The 24,509-nt window shown below is 47.7% G+C and overlaps 1 protein-coding gene and 1 long non-coding RNA gene across 2 annotated transcripts; one reads left to right on the top strand and one right to left on the bottom strand.

Moving 5' to 3' along the window:
* Positions 1-12,784: 12,784 nt before the first annotated feature.
* On the top strand, positions 12,785-21,325 carry LOC128423777 (tubulin polyglutamylase complex subunit 2-like). Its single transcript, XM_053409297.1, is given in 6 exon segments — positions 12,785-12,926; positions 13,132-13,245; positions 13,998-14,158; positions 16,278-16,304; positions 16,306-16,413; positions 18,747-21,325. Coding segments are annotated over 5 exon segments (441 nt in total). The 5' UTR covers positions 12,785-12,889; the 3' UTR covers positions 16,408-16,413; positions 18,747-21,325.
* Positions 20,861-22,918, bottom strand: LOC128423780 (uncharacterized). The gene is made up of 2 exons (XR_008332846.1): positions 21,701-22,918; positions 20,861-21,097 (listed from the first exon to the last, which is right to left on the bottom strand). It is a non-coding gene; the product is annotated as an uncharacterized LOC128423780 (long non-coding RNA).
* Positions 22,919-24,509: the final 1,591 nt, after the last annotated feature.

The following is a 24,509-nucleotide window of genomic DNA, read 5'->3' as shown; positions in this document are numbered from 1 at the left end:
TTGGGGGGAGGAGGAGGAGAAAGGGCAACAGGGGAGTCTCCTCGGCCCCTCGGTCTTTGCCTCACTTCAGCTCAGGCGCAGCAACTGCTGGAGCTCTGTGCTGAAGGGGAACGGGCGGTGGCACACAGTGGGCAAGGTGCCAGGCAGGGCTCTGAGTGCCCACCACCCCAGCCATCTGGGCCCTGGACTCCTCCTATGGCCCTGGGCAGAAGGATGCTGATTAAAATGCCCTCTGTTCTCACGCTGATCTTTTTCAAGGGGAAAGTGGCAGTGCCATGGAGCTGTCTGGCAGAACCACCTCCAAGCAGCAAATCTTGGGCAAGGAAGGGGGTGGCTGGCCTGGCTTCATCCTGGCCGAGTGGGAGGATTAGAACCCTGGTCTTTCCCAGGTCCTGGGCCCCGCACTCTATTCCCCCCCCAATTTTTTAAATTGATTTTCCAAAATTTATAAACACACAAACAAACATAAATCCTAACTGTACTTAGTCCACTCTTAGTAACATTGTTAAGTCACTTCCTCAAATCCCCCTGGCTGAATTTCAATATATATCATTGTAACAATTTTCCAAAACAAGTTTCTCATAAAATTTACTTAATCACTTAACATCTTTCTTTCTTTTCATCTTTACTTTAAACATATTATTCTATAACATCACATATTTAAATCCTAAGCCTATCTGTTATTTGCAAGTATTTCTATTTAAATTATCTTAGCATATTTAACTAAATAGTCTTTGAATTTCATCCATTCCTCCTGGTACTCCTCCTCCTTCTGGTCGCGGACTCTTCCAGTCAGGTTGGCTAGCTCCGAAAAGTTCATCATCTTCATCTGCCATTCCTCCCCTGTTGGCACTTCTTGTGTTTTCCAATTCTTAGCTAATAAAATTCTAGCTGCAGTTGTGGCATACAAAAACAATCTAACATCTTTTTTGGGCAATTCCAAACCTGTTATTCCAAGAAGAACCTGGGCCCCACCCTCTAACCACTACACTCTGGCTTTGTGAGCCAGAGGCAGGATATCACCCTTCCCCTTCTCTCCCTCTAACTCCCCACCACCCAGCCTGGCTACTTTCCATAGGTGCAGCACAAGCTGTGCCCCATGGGCTCCTTCCAGATTTAGGGACCATTTCCACCCAGGACCAGGCTCAGGGTCTTTCCAGGCTTGGACCTTGGAGGGCACCTCCCTTGGGCTCAGTTGGGCAGCGTGCCCAACCCGACTACCTACCTGACTCCTCCTTGTGGTTTGGAAACTCAAGGATGGATGCATGCATTCTGACCCTTGCAGACCAAACTAATGCAGCAGCAGGAGGGGGGAATAACGTGGGGGAAATAATATGCTTTATATAGGTAGCAGGTTCACAAAGCAAGGAATGTTGGAACTGCTCTGTCATATTGGGAGCAGCCAGCAGGATTTTTTAATATTTATTTTAAAACATTTTTATTGATTTTCCAATAGAAAACATCCAATTAAATATCTGATCATAATACTTCAATAAAAAATAAAAAATAAAATAAAAAAGATCAAATTATAGTCCAAATTGTATTTATTAATTTCTTGGGGCTCCCCACGGTCTGGATCTCTGGAGCATATCTCCGCCTCTTAGTCCTGCTTCTCCTTGTCGTTTCCATATTTTCCACATCTCAATATTAACGCTTGATCATTTTTTGTCCCTGGGTCCAGGATTCTCATTCATGTCAAACACCATATACTTTCATCGTCCGAATACAACTTTGTTAATATAAAATTTTTCCAACTGCCTTTTTCTCGGCTCAGCTTCATCTGATTCCATTCCAATTCCAGGATGTTGTCAAAGTCTGTTATCTTTGATGGTGCAGCAACTCCTTAATTGTCCAACCTTCCTATTGAAGTTTGTTAAACCAGTACTTTCCAAATTATTAGGCAAAACTGTTTGCAATATTAAACTGTGTCCCACAGTATCAGTCATTTGGCAATCAATCGACCTTTGGAAACCGCACTCTCCCCCCCTGAGCCCGGGGGGCAGTGCTGCTAGACAGACCTTAGCCCTCTCTTTCGCTCATAATGAATATAAAAATCTTCTGCAAACAGCTGCACTGTATATTGTGTCGGTTTCAAGCCAGCAGAGCCAGCGTAGCTCTGAGGAATTTGGCCACCCTCCAGGTGCCCGGCTTGAATCCTTGTGACCTCCTGTCTGCGACTCCCGGCAAGATCAAGGGAGGTCTCCAATCGGCGATTCTTCTCAAACGTGAAAAGAACACACCATTCCTCCCCCTCCCATCTCCAGGGGGGGGGGGAATGAGACAGACAGAAATATATTTACATGTCTTTATTCCTGTCTTTCACCAGTACAAAGAAAACACGTCTGTACACTCAGATTCCACAACTGCAGAGAGAGAAAAACTCCACCCATGTACTTCCAGTACAGGGTCATGTGGCACTCTGAGGTAACATCCGGCGCTCAGAGCACTGAACAGACTGTCCCTGGTTCCCACGGTACAATCCAATAACATCAGCTTCCTGTTTACCATTCCAGCCACCTGGAGCTCGCTTCTGCATTGCTCCTTTTTCGTAACATCCTCCCCCAAAAGAATCAATGCGTGTTGCAGCAAGCAAAGCGTGATCCAGAGAAGAAAACAAACAGTTGTTATACACATAACACTCCCCTGTTGTTTCAGTTCCACCCTTGGAACTCCCCGCCACTGGTTTCCCCAGTGTACCTCTCTGGTTGTCTGGTTTCCAAGGAATGAGTGCATCTGCATTACCTTGGCTAGCAACCCTCTGTTGTGTCTTTGTCTCTGACTTAGACACAGCTCCAACCTGTCCTCGGTTGTTTACAACAGCAACACATGCAACAGCTAAGTTAGCAAACTCTTTTGAGTACCTCTTGGGTGGTTGACCCTTTGTAACTCTCTCAGACCTACGTATAAGGTGCTGATCCTCTCTGCTCACTGGTCCAGTCTCAGGACTCTTTGGAGAACCAGTTCCAATGGTAAACAGTGGTTCATCCTTCAGTTGTGAAGGCCTATCCATTGTGTGAGACTTCCTCTCAATGACTGTGACAACTGAGCTCTCCGAGCTATCAGTGTCATCACTCTCAGTACCACTGTAATCAGTAAAATCACCATCATCATCTGAATCGTCCTCTGTGGGAAATGTGTGTACTATCACTCTCTCCTGTTCAGGAGCACTCTCTAGAAATTTTGTGAGAATCACCTGACCAGATTCAGACAAAATTGATAGGAGAGGCTCAGAACTTACAGGGTTAAGAGTTCTGAGTGATGACGCCTCACATTCTGAGGGCGGGCATAGAACACGGAAAGGGAGTGGTTTCTCTGTGTGCTTTCAGTGTGCGTGTTTGCTCCGTTGAGCAAGCGAGATGTCCGCTCTGTCTCCAGGCAGGAGATTTATAACTGTTGTGTTTTGCTAAGGAATAAAGACTTTAAGATAAGTAGACTGCAGCGTTTCAGCCTGAGTTATTGCATTCGCACGAAGAACGTTCAAGCTTCTGTTCCGCTGTGTTTTACGCTCTGCTGAGTCAAAGGTCCCAGGGGGGAAGAGCAGAGTTGCGCAAAGAGAAGTGTGCCGGACCCCTGGATGTAATTGACTCACGACAGGTTATGGAGGTCAGCAATAAAGATAAGCAACGTTCGTGCGTGTGAGAGGCCAGCAGCCAAAGGCCAGCTAAGGAGTAGCTGGAGCCAGCTGGAGCGAAGGGAGCTCGCTGGGAAGGTTCTGCCGGACCGGGAGGTGCTACTGTATCGTAAGTAGGCTGGGCCCCCGGGGAGAGATGGCAGACAGCCAGAAGTCGTCAATCCCTTTTGATAAGGTGGACGGGAGCAAGCCCTGGGCCGGGAGAAGGCAGACACTGAGGAAGACAGTGGGAGCCAGGCCAGAGGGGGCTGAGAATTGCTCTGAGGAGGCACCATGCCCAAGAGGGGCTGAGGAACGCCCAGAAGGCCCAGAGGGGGCTGGGACTGTGTTGGAGGGCTGCCGGAATGCCCCTACACGTGAGCTGCATGCTAGAGAGCAGCTGAGAGAAGAGGAGAACTTTGCACCAGAGAGTGAGGGTGCAAGCCATTCCAAGGGTCTTGAGAGTGCCCAGGCTGTTTGGCAGGAGCTGGAGGGGGTTTGCAGAGAAACCACAGCAGAAGCCAAAAGCCATTTTCCCAACTGCAGAAAAGCCTCGAGGAGTGCTGCTGGCAAGAGTGGGGGGGCACCGACGTCCAAAGGCAAGTTTGAAAAGTTTTCCATTCGTCGATGTTTTGTTTGTGCTTCGGCGGAACACCTGCGACGCAACTGCCCACAGAGAGCAAAGGAGCCAGGGCAGGGTGGTTCCAAGGTCGTTTCCCATGGGAACCAGCCGGGTTTCCATGGCAACAGAGGGAGCAGGCGTGAGAAAGTTTATCAACTGTCTGCGTCGATGGCAGTTTTGGACAGCAACAACACCTGCAGCGATAGCTCCAAGGTCGGGGGCAGCAGGAAGGCAGTTGCTAAGGCAACAAAGAAGGACAACTCCGGAGGGGGGAGAGTCCTACGTTGGGTTGTTGACTCGGCTGCGAATGCCCATCTGGTCACAGTGCCACCTGATGGACAAATGTGGAACTGCAAGGCTGTTTCAACTGAGAAAACAGTTCAATTTGCTACAGGTTCACAGGGACGTATAACCCATGTTTCTAACATGTTTGTCTCTTTTTTGCAGGCTGAATTGAAGGTTTATGTTCTCCCTGAGATAAAACATTGCCTGCTGTCTGTACCTTCTCTTTTACAGGAGGGATATTCTGTGAGTTTTGAGAAAAATGTTTGTACAATTTCCAGAGATGGGAAGGAGCTCGTAAGTGTTGGAAAAGATCAAAACAACCTCTTTGTTTTGGAAACACCACTGGAGGGTGAGGGGAATATTGGGAAAGCCACTGACCACACTCATGTGTCGTGTGCTTGCGTGTGGCACAAGAGAATGTCACATGGGTCCTGTGAGGACGTCCAGATGTTATCAGAGTGCACCAAAGGTTGCAAGGTAAAAGAATGTGGTAAACCTTTGAATTGCAAGGCTTGCAGAAAAGCCAGAAACAAGGGATTTAATGATCCCAGAGTGGAGAGGGTAACCACAAAGCCTTTTGAGCTTGTGCACGCAGACCTGTTTGGGCCTATGCCTCAGCCAAGTCTGGGCAAAGCCAGGCATCTGCTGATTTTGATCGATGATTTTACTAGGAACTCCTGGGCTTTTTCTCTGAAAGCTAAGGAGGAGGCAGCGCAACTGATCAAAGATTGGGTTGCGGAGGTGGAACTGAGGTTCTCCACCAAGGTGCAAGGTTTCCAGTTTGACCGTGGTTCAGAGGTCACTGGGTCTGCTCTAAAGGGTTTCTTTCGCCAGAGGGGGATACGTCACAAGGTGACTTCTCCTCAGAAGAGTGGCGTGGCAGAGCTGAGGAGTAAAGCTCTGGTTCGAGCATCCGAGATTCTACTGGATGACTCTGGTCTGCCTCACAGTTTCTGGGGGGAGGCAGCAAAAACGGCCAATTTCACGATGAACAGGTGCTACAATGCAGTGGTAGGTGACACCCCATATTTCTTGCTCAACGGACAGAAGCCACAGGTGCATTTCTTCCGTTCGTTTGGTTGCAGGGCCATAGTGCCTGTACCAAAGTGGTTGCAGCAAGAGGGTGGTCCAAGATACCAGGAAATGATCTTCTGTGGATATGAGCCTGCGACAAAAGGGTGGAGATTTGCGTACCCAGAAGGTGATCAGACCAAGCTTCTGGTCAGTAAACAGGCTGAGTTCTTTGAGCAGGATGGTTGGGCAAGGCGCAAAGTGCGCTCTGACACTGTCTCAGATTGTCTGTCTGACGCTGAGGAGGAAAGAGAGCCAGAGCCCGAACCTGCTGGTGGAGACCAGGACCCTGAACAGAGTAGGGCGTCTCCACAGGTTGTTAAGAGAGTGTCCAAGAGTGAGCCCTCATCTCCTGTGCGCATAATGGAGAAAGCTCACAGACGTGTCAAGTCAGAGGGGGAGTCTTCTGATGAGGAAGACGCACACGCTGGCCCCAGTGGGTCGGGAGGAGCACCCCAGTTTGTGCCCAGGCGGTCTTCGCGGGCTACAAAGGGAATTCCACCTGAGAGGTTTCAGGTCACAAATGCGTGGGTTGGTTTCGCACAGTGCGAACCTAAGGTTTGTGAGGTTCAACAGGTGCCTAACAACGATGCCAGGAAGGGGCGGAAGGCAATGGGGAAGGTGTTGAACACTCAGAAGTCCTCTCAGAACGTGATTCGAGAGGGGGTGATAGGAGAGGCTCAGAACTTACAGGGTTAAGAGTTCTGAGTGATGACGCCTCACATTCTGAGGGCGGGCATAGAACACGGAAAGGGAGTGGTTTCTCTGTGTGCTTTCAGTGTGCGTGTTTGCTCCGTTGAGCAAGCGAGATGTCCGCTCTGTCTCCAGGCAGGAGATTTATAACTGTTGTGTTTTGCTAAGGAATAAAGACTTTAAGATAAGTAGACTGCAGCGTTTCAGCCTGAGTTATTGCATTCGCACGAAGAACGTTCAAGCTTCTGTTCCGCTGTGTTTTACGCTCTGCTGAGTCAAAGGTCCCAGGGGGGAAGAGCAGAGTTGCGCAAAGAGAAGTGTGCCGGACCCCTGGATGTAATTGACTCACGACAAAAATTACTCTGTAGAGACCCTTTTCATACCCCACAAAAATGCCTCTGGCATTCTTTACTCCACCTGGAGCTTCTGTTCTCACATGAGACCCAAAAACCTTGAAATGGGCAACAGAAGGTTTTCTGTGGAACAGTTTCTCAAAAGGAGAACTTCCCAACTCTTTTGAAACCTTTCTCATCTTCGTATAACAGAACGACATTAGAGACTCGGCCCAGTACTCATGTGGCAGATGTGAACTAAGCAATTGCGCTTCCATCCCCTTTTGCAATTCTTTGTTCACCCGTACACAGACACCCTTGTTCCACGCTTCCGCTGAAACAGCAATCTTGTGCCTGATCCCCTTCTTCTGCAGGAACCTCTGGAAATCCTGTAAAAGAAAAATCTGCTTCTCGTCTGTGAATAGACAATCAATGTTAGCATCATGCATACTCTTAACCTTGTCACAAAACTCCTGAAACCTTTCCAAGGCTTCCTGTGGCTTTCTCAACACATAAATCCAGACATAGTTAGAGAAATGATCCACACACACAAGATAAAATCTTGCATTGCCTCTAGATGGTTCTAGAGGACCAATCACATCAGCATACACCCGCTGAAATGCTTTGTTGACCCCGGTCTTCTTCTTGCTCACACCTGCAAGAGAAACTAGGTTAGACATAGATGAATTACATTCCATGTAATCACTTTGTGCAAAAGTCAACAAATATAGTCCATCTTTCTCTCTGGCCGAAAGAAATAACTCTCCATCTTTGTAGATCTTGCAGCTCTCAGCATCATAGGACAATCTCAGTCCTTTCTTTGCAATCTGCGAAACACTCAGCAGATTGAACTTCAATTCAGGAACCAAATAAACATTGTTTATAGTCAAGTTCAGACTCTTAAGATAGACAGTCCCTAAGTCAGTCGCTTCCAGCTCCTGACCGTTGGCCTGTTTCACAGCGAAGCTTTGCTTCTTAAACGTTGAAAAGAGCCCTCTGTGTGGGGACATATGGACGGTGCATCCAGTGTCAATAATAAACGAGTTCCCAACATCTGGCGTGGTTCCTTTCGCCATCAAAGCCTTTCCAGGTTTCACCATAGGCTTGGTATGACCTTTGCCTGACGCCTCAGGCTTTGCTGAGCGGCCCTTCACTCCTTTTGGCTGACGTGGCTTCTTACAGTTCCGCTGAAGATGCCCAGCCTGTCCACAATTGTAACATCGGACAGCGTTCAAAGCTAGAGCTTTCTCTCCAGTAGCTTCATCTGCGGGGGAATTAGAACTCCATTCCTCCCTCCCCCGGTCCTTTACTTCCAGTGCAGCAAGTCTGTCCTGTTCATTCAGAACGACGGCAGACACCCTTTCCGCGGTCAAATCTTGAGCCGGGATGGAACCAAGCTGACTGGCAACGGTTTTGTAAGTCCGATTTAGGCTGTTGATCATCATGAAGCAAAACACTTCCTCCTGCAGACGGAAATTGCGTTCCACCATCTGCTGGCGCAGATATTTCATCTCCGTCAGGTGCGCTTGAACATCTCCATCAGGCGCAAGCCTCAGATTGGTCAGCTTCTCAAAATACAGCAACGCTGAAGAACCAGCATCCCTCTGATGTGTTCTACGCAGCGTCTCCCAAATTTCCCGTGCATATTCCAAACCCTGAATATGCACCAATTGGTCATCTGACACACACAGAATTATAGCCGTTCTGGCTTTCAGATTCTGTGACTCCCAACTTCGGGTTGGCGCTGCTGGGATGGGGTTCTCAATCACGTCAAAGACCCTCTGATTCTGCAGCAGGGCCTTCATCTTTATAGACCAAGATGAATAATTGTCATTAGTCAGGGGAGGGGGATAGGGCAACCCTCCCGCCTTCTTGGAATCCATGCTGAACTCAAGTCTTTGCACTCAATCTCAAGCCAGCTTTCACTTTCAAGCCAGTAAAATCCAAAAGTCTCTTCTGGGCTGTTTACTGCTTCACTGGCAGGCAAACCTTTGGGCTGTATTCAAAAACCTTGCACATGCTGCGCAGAATTCAAAACACTTCCCAGGCTCTTTTTAGCCATTCAGTAACTTTACAAGTGCTGGCGGACGTTGCCTAGCAACCTGCTCAAGACGGGAATCCTTATCTCACCACAGGAATTCCTGGTATGCAAGCCTGCTCTCAGAGCTTGTTTTTTTTAAAATGCAGCTCTTTCGTGAACAGAGAATAATCCTTTCTGTGTTCACTCTCTTTTGCCCAAAATGCAGCCTACCTTTGAGGCTCCGTTGCCTTTCGGTGTCCAGCTGTCTGTTTTGTTCAGCTTCTGGCTGCAGGCAGACGCTTTCCTTCTTTCCTTAGGTGCAGAGGATGGCAACGATTCATCGACCTCTCACCTCTCATGCAGATTCTCATGGATCTTTTAACCATCCTCTGCTACCAGATGTCGGTTTCAAGCCAGCAGAGCCAGCGTAGCTCTGAGGAATTTGGCCACCCTCCAGGTGCCCGGCTTGAATCCTTGTTGACCTCCCCTGCCAGCGTCTCCCGGCAGGATCAATGGAGGTCTCCAATCGGCGATTCCTCTCAACGTGAAAAGAACACACCATTCCTCCCCCTCCCATATTCAGGGGGGGGGGAAGAGACAGACAGAAATATATCTACATGCTTTATTCCTGTCTTCCAGCAGTACAGAGAAAACACGTCTGTACCCTCTGATTCACAACTGCAGAGTGAGAATAACTCCACCCATGTACTTCCAGTACAGGGTCATGTGGCACTCTGAGCTAACATCCGGCGCTCAGAGCACTGAACAGACTGTCCCTGGTTCCCACGGTACAATCCAATAACATCAGCTTCCTGTTTACCATTCCAGCCATCTGGAGCTCGCTTCTGCATTGCTCCTTTTTCGTAACATATTGTTCCAAGTTGTTTTCTTGATTCATCACAAAGTCAGTCAGCACACAGCTCCTCTTGTCTCAAAGAAAGGAAAAGATAAAATTTCATGCCGCATCACTAGTAGAAACTAGTGGAAACCATCTTGTCTCTTCCTGCACCTCCGTCAGATCTCTCAAATCCAAAATGAAGCTGAGCGGTTACAAGAATACTCGGCTAGTCTAGATGTATTCAAGTCTCCAGGGCCAGATGAACTGCATCCAAGAGTATTAAAAGAACTGGCAGATGTGATCTCAGAACCACTGGCAGTCATCTTTGAGAATTCCTGGAGAACAGGCGAAGTCCCGGCAGACTGGAGGAGGGCAAATGTTGTCCCTATTTTCAAAAAGGGGAAAAGAGAGGACCCAAATAATTACCGCCCAGTCAATCTGACATCAATACCAGGGAAGATTCTGGAGCAGATCATTAAGCCAACAGTCTGTGAGCACCTAGAAAGGAATGCTGTGATCACCAATAGTCAGCATGGATTTCTGAAAAATAAGTCATGTCAGACTAACCTGATCTCATTTTTTGACAGAATTACAAGCCTGGTAGATGAAGGGAACACAGTGGATGTAGCCTACCTTGATTTCAGCAAGGCATTTGACAAGGTGCCCCATGATATTCTTGTAAAGAAGCTGGTAGAATGCGGTCTTGACTTTGCTACCACTCAGTGGATTTGTAACTGGCTGACTGACCGAACCCAAAGGGTGCTCATCAATGGTTCCTCTTCATCCTGGAGAAGAGTGACTAGTGGGGTGCCACAGGGTTCTGTCTTGGGCCCGGTCTTATTCAACATCTTTATCAACGACTTGGATGATGGACTCAAGGGCATCCTGATCAAATTTGCAGATGACACCAAACTGGGAGGGGTGGCTAACACCCCAGAGGACAGGATCACACTTCAAAACGACCTTGACAGATTAGAGAACTGGGCCAAAACAAACAAGATGATTTTTAACAGGGAAAAATGTAAAAAAGTATTGCACTTGGGCAAGTATTGCACTTGGGCAAAAAAAATGAGAGGCACAAATACAAGATGGGTGACACCGGGCTTGAGAGCACTACATGTGAAAAGGATCTAGGAGTCTTGGTTGACCACAAACTTGACATGAGCCAACAGTGTGACGCGGCAGCTTAAAAAGCCAATGCAATTCTGGGCTGCATCAATAGGAGTATAGCATCTAGATCAAGGGAAGTAATAGTGCCACTGTATTCTGCTCTGGTCAGACCTCACCTGGAGTACTGTGTCCAGTTCTGGGCACCACAGTTCAAGAAGGACACTGACAAACTGGAACGTGTCCAGAGGAGGGCAACCAAAATGGTCAAAGGCCTGGAAACGATGCCTTATGAGGAACGGCTAAGGGAGCTGGGCATGTTTAGCCTGGAGAAAAGGAGGTTAAGGGGTGATATGATAGCCATGTTCAAATATATAAAAGGATGTCACATAGAGGAGGGAGAAAGGTTGTTTTCTGCTGCTCCAGAGAAGTGGACACGGAGCAATGGATCCAAACTACAAGAAAGAAGATTCCACCTAAACATTAGGAAGAACTTCCTGACAGTAAGAGCTGTTCGACAGTGGAATTTGCTGCCAAGGAGTGTGGTGGAGTCTCCTTCTTTGGAGGTCTTTAAGCAGAGGCTTGACAACCATATGTCAGGAGTGCTCTGATGGTGTTTCCTGCTTGGCAGGGGGTTGGACTCGATGGCCCTTGTGGTCTCTTCCAACTCTATGATTCTATGATTCTATGATCTATCATTTTCCCTATTGTTTTGTCGTTTTGCATTGTCTTTATTAATTATGCTAGCATCTTTCCTTCTTGGGGGAAAAGCAATGGCAAACCTAGACAGCATCTTAAAAAGCAGAGACATCACCTTGCCAACAAAGGTCTGTATAGTTCAAGCTCTGGTTTTCCCAGTCGTGATGTATGGAAGTGAGAGCTGGACCATAAAGAAGGCTGATCGCCGAAGAATGGATGCTTTTGAATTCTGGTGCTGGAGGAGACTCTTGAGAGTCCCATGGACTGCAAGAAGATCAAACCTCTCCATTCTGAAGGAAATCAGCCCTGAGTGCTCACTGGAAGGACAGATCGTGAAGCTGAGGCTCCAGTACTTTGGCCACCTCATGAGAAGAGAAGACTCCCTGGAAAAGACCCTGATGTTGGGAAAGATGGAGGGCGTAAGAAGAAGGGGACGACAGAGGACGAGGTGGCTGGACAGTGTTCTCTAAGCTACCAGCATGAGTTTGACCAAACTGCGGGAGGCAGTGGAAGACAGGAGTGCCTGGCGTGCTCTGGTCCAGGGGGCACGAAGAGGCAGACACGACTAAACGAATAAACAACAAGAAGGGAGAATGGAGATCAGGCACTACAACTCCCAGAAGGCAACGGGAGAGCCGGCTCCTCCTCCTCCTCCTCCCTTTCTCCTCCTCCCCCCGCCCGTTCCGAGCCCTCCCCATTGGCCGGCTCCTCCGACTCCGTATCTGGGCGAAGCCCGGGCCCCGTCAGCCAATGGGAGCCGAGAGTCGGGCGCGGGGCGTGGCTGGGCGGAGAGCCGTTGGGCTTGGCGGTTGCTTCAAGATGGCGGCTGGAGGAGGGGCGTCTCTTTACCTCAGGAGGGGCTGGCGGGGCAGAGGCCGGCGGGGTTCCTGAGCATGGGCAGAGAGCCGCCTCCGTCGCCTTCCAGGCCGCCTCTCTCTCTCTCTCGCCCCTCGCCCTCCTCGACATGGCGGCTTCCCTGCCAAGTCTCCATTCCGGGCGCAGCGGAGCCGAGACTCGAACTCGGGGCTTCCCGCTTCCCCCGCCAACCCGGAGCCGCTGAATTCAGGTGGTGTTTGTGGTTCCCTTTGGTGGAAGTCTGGGAAACTTTGGGGTCTGCCGCCCGGGGAAGGAGGGGCTGGGGGGGGGACGTACCTTGCCTGGCCCTGGAGGGGTCCTGTTTCCCATCTCGCCTCCCTCCAGAGCCTCTCCCCTTCCCCGAGGGACCCCAGAGCTGGGGACCCTGCAAAAGTCCCGTGTGAGTGTCTGGAAGAGTGGCTGGAGGATGGATCCTGACAAGACAGAAGTACTGTTTTGGGGGGACAGGGGTGAGTGGGGCACTCCCTGGTCCTGAATGGAGCAACTGTGCCCCTGAAGGACCAGGTACGTAGCCTGGGAGTCATTCTGGACTCACAGCTGTCCATGGAGGCGCAGGTCAATTCTGTGTCCAGGGCAGCTGCCTACCAGCTCCATCTGGAACACAGGATGAGACCCTCCCTTACCCGCTGCCTTTCTTCCAGACAACCCAATGCCTCTTGACTCCATGACCATCAACAGCATCTCCTAGCTAAACCGAGTCAGAGCGTCGCCCGTCTACTCCTTGCCCAATGCCCCCATGCTGGCTGACTTGGAGGACACCAACAATGAAGGAGGTACTGCCCCACCTCACCCCTTTGTCCATGGGCGACCTTGGTCCTCCTCTCTGCCCCACCTGCTACCCCACCAAGTTTCTGTGACCTTATACACAAGCCCCACTGATGCCTAGCTTCCCAAGCTCTGCTTGGTTTGAGTATTCCTTGCCCTGTACCCGACGAGAATGCCTTCCTGCCTCGCTCAGCCTTTTCTTTCTCCCCAAAGGTAACGGGGGTCAGCCGGAGAAACCTCACTTGGACTCACGGAGCCTGGTGTTTGAGCTGGACCCGTGCAGAGGGAATGGGAAAGTCTGCCTTGTGTACAAGAACACTAAGCCAGGTATGTTGTGTGATACCAGCAGCCCAAGAGCTGTCTTCACCAATCGACCCCATCTGCAAACCCCAGTTAGCTTTTGTCTTCGTGGGAGATGTTTTGGACTACTGTTCTAGCACCATACAGTTGTGCTGGCTGAGAGTGATGGGCTTTGTAGTCCAGAACATCTGGAGGAAACCAGGTTGACAAAGGCTGTCATCTATGATGGCCTGTGATGAAGTTTTCATGAAGCGAGCTATGCTTCGTTGTTGTTGTTAATATTATTATTAAAATTTGTATACTGCCCTTCATCCACAAATCTCAGGGCGGTTCACCACATAAAATCACTATATCTATATATATGCATAATAAAAACGAGAAGAAAAGCAAACATCCCCCTCACCCAGCACATTTAGAAAGATATCGGAGATCAATCAGCCAAAGGCTTGGTTGAAGAGGAACGTTTTCACCTGGCGCCTAAAGATAGGTAGCGAAGGTGCCAGGTGAGCCTTCCTGGAGAGGGCCTTTCACAAACAGGGAGTCACTGCAGAAAAGGCCTGTTCTCATGTGGCCACCCTCCAGACCTCTTGTGGAGGAGGCACCTGAAGAAGGGCCTCAGAGGATCAATTTCCCTTGGAAATGCTTTTATCCTTTGTAGAAAGCACCGAGGCCCAGTTCGTCATCCCTAGGCCTCAGAGTTCCTTATTAAACCCCCTTGAAAGGTGGGGTGGTCCATTCTTCTCATCCTGTGGCCTAATAGTCTCTCTTCTCTCTTCCAGGTGTCACCCCGGATTCTGAGATCTGGCTTCTGGACTGAGCTCTCTACTGGCATTTCCTCACCAAAACCTTCACCGCTTACTACCTGCTCCTGATCACCCACCTGGGACTGCCACATTGGCAGTATGCCTTCACCAGCTATGGCATCAGCCCCCAGGCAAAGGTGAGAGAACGACAAATGGCCCGTCCCTTTTTCTAGGGTCTGCTGCTCCTCCCCATTCTGCCTTCACAAAAGCCCTGCGAAGGAGGTCAGGCTGTGAGTGAGTGATTGGCCCAAGGTCACCCAGTGAGCTTCATGGCCAAAAGGGAATTTGAACCCCGGCCTCCCAGGCCCTAGACCGACATTCTAATCAAGTGTGTCTCAAACTTGGGTCCCCACCTGTTGTCTGGATCCAAGTTTGAGAAACACTGTAGGTGTGGATGACTCCCTGGTCCTGAATGGGCTAACTGTGCCCCTAAAGGAGCAGGTGCGCAGCCTGGAAGTCATTTTGGACTCACAGCTGTCCATGGAGGCGCAGGTCAATTCTGTGTCCAGGGCAGCTGCTTATCAGCTCCACCTGGTACGCAGGCTGAGGTCCTACCTGCCCACGGACTGTCTCACCAGAGTGGTGCATGCTCTAGTTATCTCCCGCTTGGACTACTGCCATGCGCTCTACGTGGGGCTACCTTTGAAGGTGATCCGGAAACTACAACTAGTCCATAACGCGGCAGCTAGACTGGGGACTGGGAGCGGCCTCCAAGACCATATAACACCGGTCTTGAAAGACATACATTGGCTCCCAGTACGTTTCCAAGCACAGTTCAAAGTGTTGGTGCTGACATTTAAAACCCTAAATGGCCTCGGTCCAGTATACCTGAAGGAGCGTCTCCACCTCCATCGTTCTGCCTGGACACGTGAGGTCCAGCTCTGAGGGCCTTCTGGCGGTTCCCTCACTGCGAGAAGCCAAGTTGCAGGGAACCAGGCAGAGGGCCTTCTCGGTGGTGGCACCCGCCCTGTGGAACGCCCTCCCACCAGATGTCAAAGAGAAAAACAACTACCACACTTTTAGAAGACATCTGAAGGCAGCCTTGTTTAGGGAAGCTTTTAATGTTTAATAGACTATAGTATTTTAATATTCTGTTGGAAGCCGTCCAGAGTGGCTGAGAAAACCCAGCCAGATGGACGGGGTATAAATAATAAATTATTATTATTATTATAAATTATTATACCACTATGCCACACCACCTCTACACTGACTGGCTGCTGCTCTCCAGGGCTTCAGGTGGCATGGTGGGGGTCTCTCCCAGCCCTCCTTGGAGATACCAGTGGGGATTTTCATGCAACATAAATACTCTTGCTTCTGAACTCATCCTTTTGACCCAGGGCTGAAGTTCTTCCATTCCCTTGCTCTGTTCTGCATCACTTCCACTTTCCCAGAGAGGCATTTGGACACTGACTCTGGGATTTGGGGGGCAGCAGCTGTTCCCAGCCCCACTTGGAGACCCCCAGGGATTGAACTCTGCATCCAACGCACACATTCTGACACTGAAGCACGATTCTTCCCTCAAATACACCATGCAACATGAGCTTAGGATATTACCATGCTGTGGTGTGATATCTCTTCTGCAGCTCTGTGCCAAGAAAGCCTCACAAAGGGGAGTAATTATTATTATTATTATTTAGCAGGTCATCCAGGGATTGAATTAGAGATCTGCTCTATCCCAAGCAGACCCCCTTCTGTCCTTGAGCCCATCTAGTGGGATTCCTGTCTGAGGCCTCTGGTCCCACGGCCGGCAGATAACAAGCCAGGAGCCAGGCCTGGAGACACCCTCCACCCTTCCATCGCCCACCTTCCTTCTCTGCCGTGTGCAGCATTATTTTTATCGCCAATTTTGATAGTTATCAGACAGACGATTTGACAGACAGGGCTAGGAACGTAAAGTCCTCTGTGTCAGGATGGCCTTTGCGTTCCCGAACCATGCCTGTTTGGGATCCTCCGAGTTCCCTGGTTTACCTTTCTTTTACCTGTCCTGCATCTCCCAACAAGAGACTCCCTCTACTTCCTCTGTGCCATGCCAAACTTCGTGAACATCTATCGTGCTGCCTCTTGCTTACCTTTTCTCCTGACCAAAAAGTCCTAACCTCAGCCACCTTCCTTCATAGGGGATTCGCTCCACCCCCTTGATAATTTTGGTTGCCTTTTTCTGAACTTTTCCCAACATCCTTTTTGAGATGAAAATCGCATGCCTGCCCTGCAGGGAGTGCCATTTGCTGCTCCTCACTTTCCCTTTTCCTTTTCCAGCAAAGGTTCAACATGTACAAGCCCATCCACTGTCAACACCGATCAGCTCTCTGAGGAGGCCGAATCCTTCGTGAACAAGCTGGACCCAAACAAGGTCTTCCTGATATTGCACAGAAACCAGAAACCTTAAAGTCATGTGGGTCTCCCTTGCTGATTCCAGTATCCTTCTGGTCAAGACCAGACCTGGAGGCAGGGATAGTCTTCAAACAACGACTAAACCTGCCTGTTCAGTAATGACATGTTCTGGACTTAGCGTAACTCCTGCTGCCTGTGATCACTGAGATCGGATGTCGCAGGACACACACACACCGTGGAACATGCGCCAGCCATTCTCTTGGCTGGGGGCCACACTCAGGCAGCCCTGACCCTCTCCCCTTAAGAACAGAACTATACAAAACTATACCTATCCACAACCCAACACCCGCCCACCCCCAACAGAGAAAGAAACACACAAACAAAAGAACATACCCATAAAGCACAATTTAAAACACCACAGATAAAATATAATTTAAAAACTATTAAAAAGAAGAGCCCTCTCTGCCAAGTAGCAGCCGCAGTCCTTGTGAAGCCTGTCAGCTCCCCCCCCCCCCCAGCCAGGTGGAGAGAGGCAGGGCAGGGCCCTCAGGCTCCCGGCAGGCAGTCCTGGGTGGCAGCGGCAGCAGCAGCAGCAGTCCTTTCTAGGGCCTGTCAGCCCCCCCCCCCGCAAGCCAGGTGGAAGAGTGGACAAGATTCCATAGGCTTTCGTTGTCAACAATTCTATTGTTCGTCTCTGTTCGTCTCTGAAGGCACTTTGGAATTCTACCACACAAACCTAAAAAGAGGGTTGGGGGAGAAAAACAGTTCTTTTAAATAACTATATTTTGAATGTTGTAGATAAAAAGTGGTATATAAGCACTCGTAATTAATTCATAAATTGAGGGTGAAAGAAATTCATTTCACAAAGACATAGCAGGGACCAAGGCTGATCCACAACCTAAAGGTATTAGCATTTGATGCAGCTCACAGCAGGGAAATGTCAGGTATCCGAGGGTTAGACTCTTAACCTGAGCAATTGTATTTTACATGTCTGGGGGGCATTGTTTTGTTAAATATCAGCCGAAAAATCTCACACAGCTTTTGGATTCAGCAAAACCCAGTGGAGGCTGCAAGGAAACTGGGAGGCCACACCTGCACACACCTGGCCCGTTGTCCCAGGCCAGGTGAGCAAGAGGTCTCCTTTCTACTGACATCATTTCACCTCTGATGTTGCCATAAATAATGTGATCTCGTTTCTCAAGGGGCTTGGGGGGCCACTAGCAACGCTAGTGTATTTTAATTAATTGATGTCTGTTTTTATGCATATTGTGTTGTTTTATGATGTTAGGCGCTCTGAGCCCGGCCTCAGCTGGGGAGGGTGGGATACAAATAAAAAATTATTATTATTATTAAAAGGGAACACAAATGCCAAATTAAAACTAAATATATCACACTGACTTTGGGGGGGGAAAGAAAACACTCTCTCTCGGAAGGTCGCTGTGTACCAGCGTTTCTAAGGGCCCCCAAGCCCCTGGAGACATGAGGTCACAGCACTATAACAACATGATGAAATGATGTCAGTGGAAAGGATTTAACTGAGTCTCAATGTAACTGTTTGAATGACTTGTCCAAAGATACTAATATCATTATAAAACAAGCTGACAAGGGTGGGGCCATTGTAATTATGAATAGACAAGATTATCTAGATGAGGCCAAGGCCAACTTTCAGACTCTCTGTTTTCCCTGAACACTGCGAAAGACTCTACAGGCTCAAGAGCCACACTTCTCCAAACAGCACTCCAACATGCAGACACAATGGACTTCCTAAACATTCCACCTTATCCCCGCATCCCGGTTTTCTATTGTCTGCTTAAAATACATAAGATTATTGACACTCCTCCCCCCTGGGCAGACCCAGAGTTTCGGGCCAAATACTTAGACTCGTTCTTACCAAAATATGCTAAAGACACCCTGGCAGATATTCAAGATACAGCACATTTCATCCAACAGGTTGAACAGCTGCAAATACCTGAAGCCACTATTTTTGCTTCTTTGGGTGTGGCTTCACTGTACACTAATATTCCTCTGGAAGAAAGACGCCATCTTATTCAACAATTGTGGGAATCCAGGCAGGATCCGCATCCGCCCTCTTGAGTTTTTTCTAGATTTATTAGATACAGGTTTTTGAGGGAAATACTTTTGGTTTTTTAGATCACTTTTATTTTCAATCAAGGTGTAGTCATGGGCTCCCTTTTAGCCCCTTTTGTGACCAACATCTTTTATGATTTCATTTGGGAAAACACACATATTGAATAACAATCCATATTCTGAGTCTCTGCTGCATTATTGCAGGTATATAAGATGATCTGTTGGTTTTTTTTGTTCAGCAATGAACATGACTTTTTACAGTTTGTCACCTGAATTAACTCCATACACCCTCCCTCTCCTTTTCAGGACAACACAGCACCAACCTTTGTAAGTTTTTAGATGTGGAAGTGGTGAAACATGACGGGTACTTAGGTGTTAAACCCTTTCATAAACCCACTGACTGTAACTCCTTACTTCACTACTCTTCTTTTCATCCTAAGGATCTTAAGGACAATTGTTGAGGATCAAGAGGAATTCCTCACTGAATAGTGATTTTTTCACTGCGGCCAAAACACTTTCTAATTCCCTGTCAGCTAGGGGGTACCCAGAGCGTGTCATTTCTCAGGCAAGAAGCAGGTCTCTGGCTGAGGAACACCCTTCACTATTTCTCCCCATTCATCGTACTCAGTCCAGGGAATGCATTACAGGCTCCTGAGAATTCTCTAATCATTCTGATTTGATTATCAGGATCCTCAGGAAACACTGGCATTCACTGAGGAACATTCAAGGCTGTGCTGATTTTCCTCTCATTGGCCATAAGAAAACCTTTCTCTGTCAAAGATTTTTTTAGTTCATACTGATCTGATACTGGTTCCCACACCCACCAGTTCCTCGGTGGTGGGTCATTATAGATGCAGCAGATATTTGTCTTGCACTCTCACATTACAGGCAAAAGAAATTTAAGGTGCCAACTTGGGCTTTAGATTCACCCTTCACAATCTGAGCACTTGCCAAACCAGAGATGGAGCGTCTCTAATACAATGTCCCTCTAACTTGTTTCATATTAGTTCCACTGTACGCTCTGTCAGCGCCTGTGTTGGGGAGCATCGCTCCCATATTAGAAACAAAGTGATGGAGGCTCCCATGGTGGATCACTTTGTGAAGCACAATCCTGCTGACACAGACTTGCCTTATACAGTTTTATGGGTCAGCCAGAAGAAACCTGGGATGAGGAGGGACTTTGTCAAACTGTTACATCAGCAAGAAGCCAGGTTGATTTTAAATCCTAACACCCCAAAGGTTTAAACACTGAACTAGACCTAAATTGTTTTGTGTAATTCCAGGTTTGGGTTTGCAGTTGTAAATGTTGCTGTTATCTGTATTGCTGGTGTTGTGTATATTAGGTGCTGTATTTTTAAATCTGGGAGAACAATTGGCTGGACCTTGTTCCTCTGGACCTCTGCATGCATCTGTGGCCTCAAGCACTGGCAGGAGTTGGGAAGTTACTTGGCCAGCAGGGGCCTGGGCAACACTGGGTTGGTAACTAGACTGCTGGGCCTCTGGCTCATCCCACTGCTGCCCCTCCTACTCTGTTGGATCAATTTTGTTCTTTTTTCCAAACACTGAGAAGACTACCAGCTCTGCCTTATTATTTTGGGCCACTGTTCGCATCTCTGGCCTCACCAGCACTGGCAGGATTTTGCCAGCAGGGGCCTCCTCTTCATCCTGCTCTACTGGATAAATTTTGTTCTTTTTTCCAAACTCTGGGAAGACTACAGGCTCTACCATATTTTTTCGGGCCACTGTGCAGATCTCTGGCCTCACCAATGCTGGCAGCATACTGCCTGCAGGGGCCTCATCCTCGTATGATGGGTAGATTTTGTTTTTTTTCTTCAGAAAAAAAGCCATCCTGCAAGAAAGGACATCAGAAGAGCAACTCATCAAAAAGAACTCACCACATAAGCTACATTTTTAATATGTTATGTCCCTAGTGTTGGTTTTGACCTTATCAGAAGTAGTTTCTAGTAAATGACTCTGCAATTGTTGTTATACAGCCTCGCGTCTTGCCTGCTGCTATACCAACCCTGGCAATATTACCGGCTCTACTTTGTTATTTTGGGCCACTGTTCGCATCTCTGGCCCCACCAATACTGGCAGCATATTCCCAGCAGGGGCCTCTTCTTCATCCCACTTCACTGGATCAATTTTGTTCTTTTTTCCAAACTCTGGGAAGACTACCGGCTCTGCCTTATTATTTTGGGCCACTGTTCGCATCTCTGGCCTCACCAGCACTGGCAGGATATTGCCATCAGGGGCCTCCTCTTCATCCTGCTCCACTGGATAAATTTTGTTCTTTTTTCCAAACTCTGGGAAGACTACCAGCTCTACCTTCTTATTTTGGGCCACTGTTCGCATCTCTGGCCTCACCAATACTGGCAGCATACTGCCTGCAGGGGCCTCATCCTCGTATGATGGGTAGATTTTGTTTTTTTTCTTCAGAAAAAAAGCCATCCTGCAAGAAAGGACACCAGAAGAGCAACTCAGCAAAAAGAACTCACCAAATAAGATACATTTAATACATAGTGTTGGTTTTGACCTTATCAGAAGTAGTTTCTAGTAAACGACTCTGCAATTGTTATTATACAGCCTTGAGTCTGGCCTGCTGCTGCACCAACCCTGGCAGGACTACGGGTTCTACTTTGTTATTTTGGGCCACTCTTCGCATCTCTGGCCTCACTAGCACTGGCAGGATATTGCCAGCAGGGGCCTCCTCTTCATCCTGCTCCACTGGATAAATTTTGTTCTTTTTTCCAAACTCTGGGAAGACTACAGGCTCTACCATATTTTTTCGGGCCACTGTGCAGATCTCTGGCCTCACCAATGCTGGCAGCATACTGCCTGCAGGGCCCTCATCCTCATATGATGGGTAGATTTTGTTTTTTCTTCTTCAGAAAAAAAGCCATCCTGCAGGAAAGGACATCAGAAGAGCAACTCAGCAAAAAGAACTCACCAAATAAGCTACATTTTAATATGTTATGTCCCTAGTGTTGGTTTTGACCTTATCAGAAGTAGTTTCTAGTAAATGACTCTGCAATTGTTGTTATACAGCCTCGCGTCTTGCCTGCTGCTATACCAACCCTGGCAATATTACCGGCTCTACTTTGTTATTTTGGGCCACTGTTCGCATCTCTGGCCCCACCAATACTGGCAGCATATTCCCAGCAGGGGCCTCTTCTTCATCCCACTTCACTGGATCAATTTTGTTCTTTTTTTTCAAACTCTGGGAAGACTACCGGCTCTGCCTTATTATTTTGGGCCACTGTTCGCATCTCTGGCCTCACCAGCACTGGCAGGATATTGCCATCAGGGGCCTCCTCTTCATCCTGCTCCACTGGATAAATTTTGTTCTTTTTTCCAAACTCTGGGAAGACTACCAGCTCTACCTTCTTATTTTGGGCCACTGTTCGCATCTCTGGCCTCACCAATACTGGCAGCATACTGCCTGCAGGGGCCTCATCCTCGTATGATGGGTAGATTTTGTTTTTTTTCTTCAGAAAAAAAGCCATCCTGCAAGAAAGGACACCAGAAGAGCAACTCAGCAAAAAGAACTCACCAAATAAGATACATTTAATACATAGTGTTGGTTTTGACCTTATCAGAAGTAGTTTCTAGTAAATGACTCTGCAATTGTTATTATACAGCCTTGAGTCTGGCCTGCTGCTGCACCAACCCTGGCAGGACTACGGGTTCTACTTTGTTATTTTGGGCCACTCTTCGCATCTCTGGCCTCACTAGCACTGGCAGGATATTGCCAGCAGGGGCCTCCTCTTCATCCTGCTCCACTGGATAAATTTTGTTCTTTTTTCCAAACTCTGGGAAGACTACAGGCTCTACCATATTTTTTCGGGCCACTGTGCAGATCTCTGGCCTCACCAATGCTGGCAGCATACTGCCTGCAGGGCCCTCATCCTCATATGATGGGTAGATTTTGTTTTTTCTTCTTCAGAAAAAAAGCCATCCTGCAGGAAAGGACATCAGAAGAGCAACTCAGCAAAAAGAACTCACCAAATAAGCTACATTTTAATATGTTATGTCCCTAGTGTTGGTTTTGACCTTATCAAAAGTAGTTTATAGTAAATGACTCTGCAATTGTTATACAGCCTCGCGTCTTGCCTGCTGCTGTACCAACCCTGGCAATATTACCGGCTCTACTTTGTTATTTCGGGCCACTGTTTGCATCTCTGGCCTCACCAGCACTGGCAGGATTTGGCCAGCAGGGGGCTGGGCAACACTAGGCTGCTGGTCATCCCGCTGCCCCTTCTCCTCCTCTGGATGAATTTTTCTTTTTCTTATCTTTTTAAGAAAGAAACCCATCCTGCAAGAAAGGAAATGGCCCACATAAGCAACTCAGCAAAAAGAACTCACCAAATAAGCTTCATTTTAATATGTTACGTTCCTAGTGTTGGTCTTGACTTTATCAGAAGTAGTTTCTAGTAAACGACTCTGCAGTTGTTATTATACAGCCTATTAGGTTTGTGTGTTGTGATCAGCCGTTACAGCAGTTTAAACCCAAATCTTCCTTCGGTCCACCTAATTCCAACCCATCTATCACGCTGTTCCACCAATTGGTGCTCCGTGATCTAGACAAACTTGAAAAGAGCCCCCCCCCTTTGGTCTGTATCTCCATTAGAAGTAATTTCAATTAATATTTATAAAGATAATTATGAAAAAATCTGGAATGGAATAAAAAGGAATCCAGAAATATGGAGTAGGATGAATTTATCATTATTAGGAAGAATTGTGGCAATCAAGATGAACATTATTTATGGCAGCATCAGGGGTGAAATGATGTCAGTAGAAAGGAGACCTCTTGCTCACCTGGCCTGGGACAATGGGCCAGGTGTGTGCAGGTGTGGCTTCCCAGGTTCCCTGCGGCCTCCATTGGGTTTTGCTGAATCCAAAAGCTGTGCGAAATTTTTCAGCCAAGCAGGTCAAGGCAATATTATATTTATTAAAGTAAATTTATCAAATTTCTATGACACCCTTCATCTGAGGGTCATATGCTTGTTTGGGAAATCTACAATTTAAAAGCAATTAAACACTGATAGAATTAAAACTGTGTGGTGGTGTTGTTGTTTAGTCATTTATTCATGTCCGACTCTTCGTGACCCCCTGGACCAGAGCACGCCAGACACTCCTGTCTTCCACTGCATACAAATTAAAATATTTTACCATACAAATAATTGCAATAAAAACAGCACAGCACAGGCCCTTTCATTAAAAGCATTTTTATTTTATATTCATGTATACTTTGCTTACCATTGAATTGTCGAGTCAGAAGGGACCCTGAGGGTCACCCAGTCCAACCCCCTGCAATGCAAACCCATGACCCTGAGATTACGAGTCACATGTTCTATAAACTGAGCTGGAGTCTTGTTCAAAATTTTAGGCCTTTATAGTGCAATCCTATACACATTGACTCAGAAGTTCTTTAAAGTTCAATGAGTTTATTCCCAGGTAAATGGGTAGAGATCCCCGCAGCCTTACAGCAAAGGCTCCTCAGATTGTTGGAATTCTTTTTTTAAAAAAAAGCAGAATATTTTGTACTTCTTTGTTTTTTCCACCTGAGGGATTGATTTAGGCAAAAAAGGCCTTGTGATCTTTGGATGGGCAACAGTTCTGTTGACCCTGTGAGAGTGGTGGAATCTAGACACATATAAAAAATGCTGTGAAAATGCTTTTTAAAAGAAGCTTTTTAAAGAATATATTGAATTTGCCATAAGCTCACCATTGCCATCTAGTGTCACATTTGCATAACGCACTTTCCAGCACAGACTGCCATAGCATACAGGGGACCGTGCAGTTAATTAAGGATAATATGAGAGTAATTATTCTTGTGACACCACTCCCCCGGGGGGGAGAGGGCGAGCTTTGACTGGCAGATTGTCCGTTAACTGTCTCTCTGACCAAATGTGGGGGCCCTGAGTGCTTGGCACTGCATGAATTGGAAACTCCAATGTGGCCACCGTGAGCGGGAGTACTCACGTTTTTTAAGATAAAAAATTTGGACTGGAATCCTCTGGGCCGATCTTTTTGGCCACGGGGAACTGCTGCTTTGTGTCTAGCCAG

The sequence above is a fragment of the Podarcis raffonei genome, chromosome 11, assembly GCF_027172205.1.
Source record: "Podarcis raffonei isolate rPodRaf1 chromosome 11, rPodRaf1.pri, whole genome shotgun sequence".
Taxonomy (NCBI): domain Eukaryota; kingdom Metazoa; phylum Chordata; class Lepidosauria; order Squamata; family Lacertidae; genus Podarcis; species Podarcis raffonei.
This window is presented reverse-complemented; position numbering and strand designations above follow the sequence as displayed.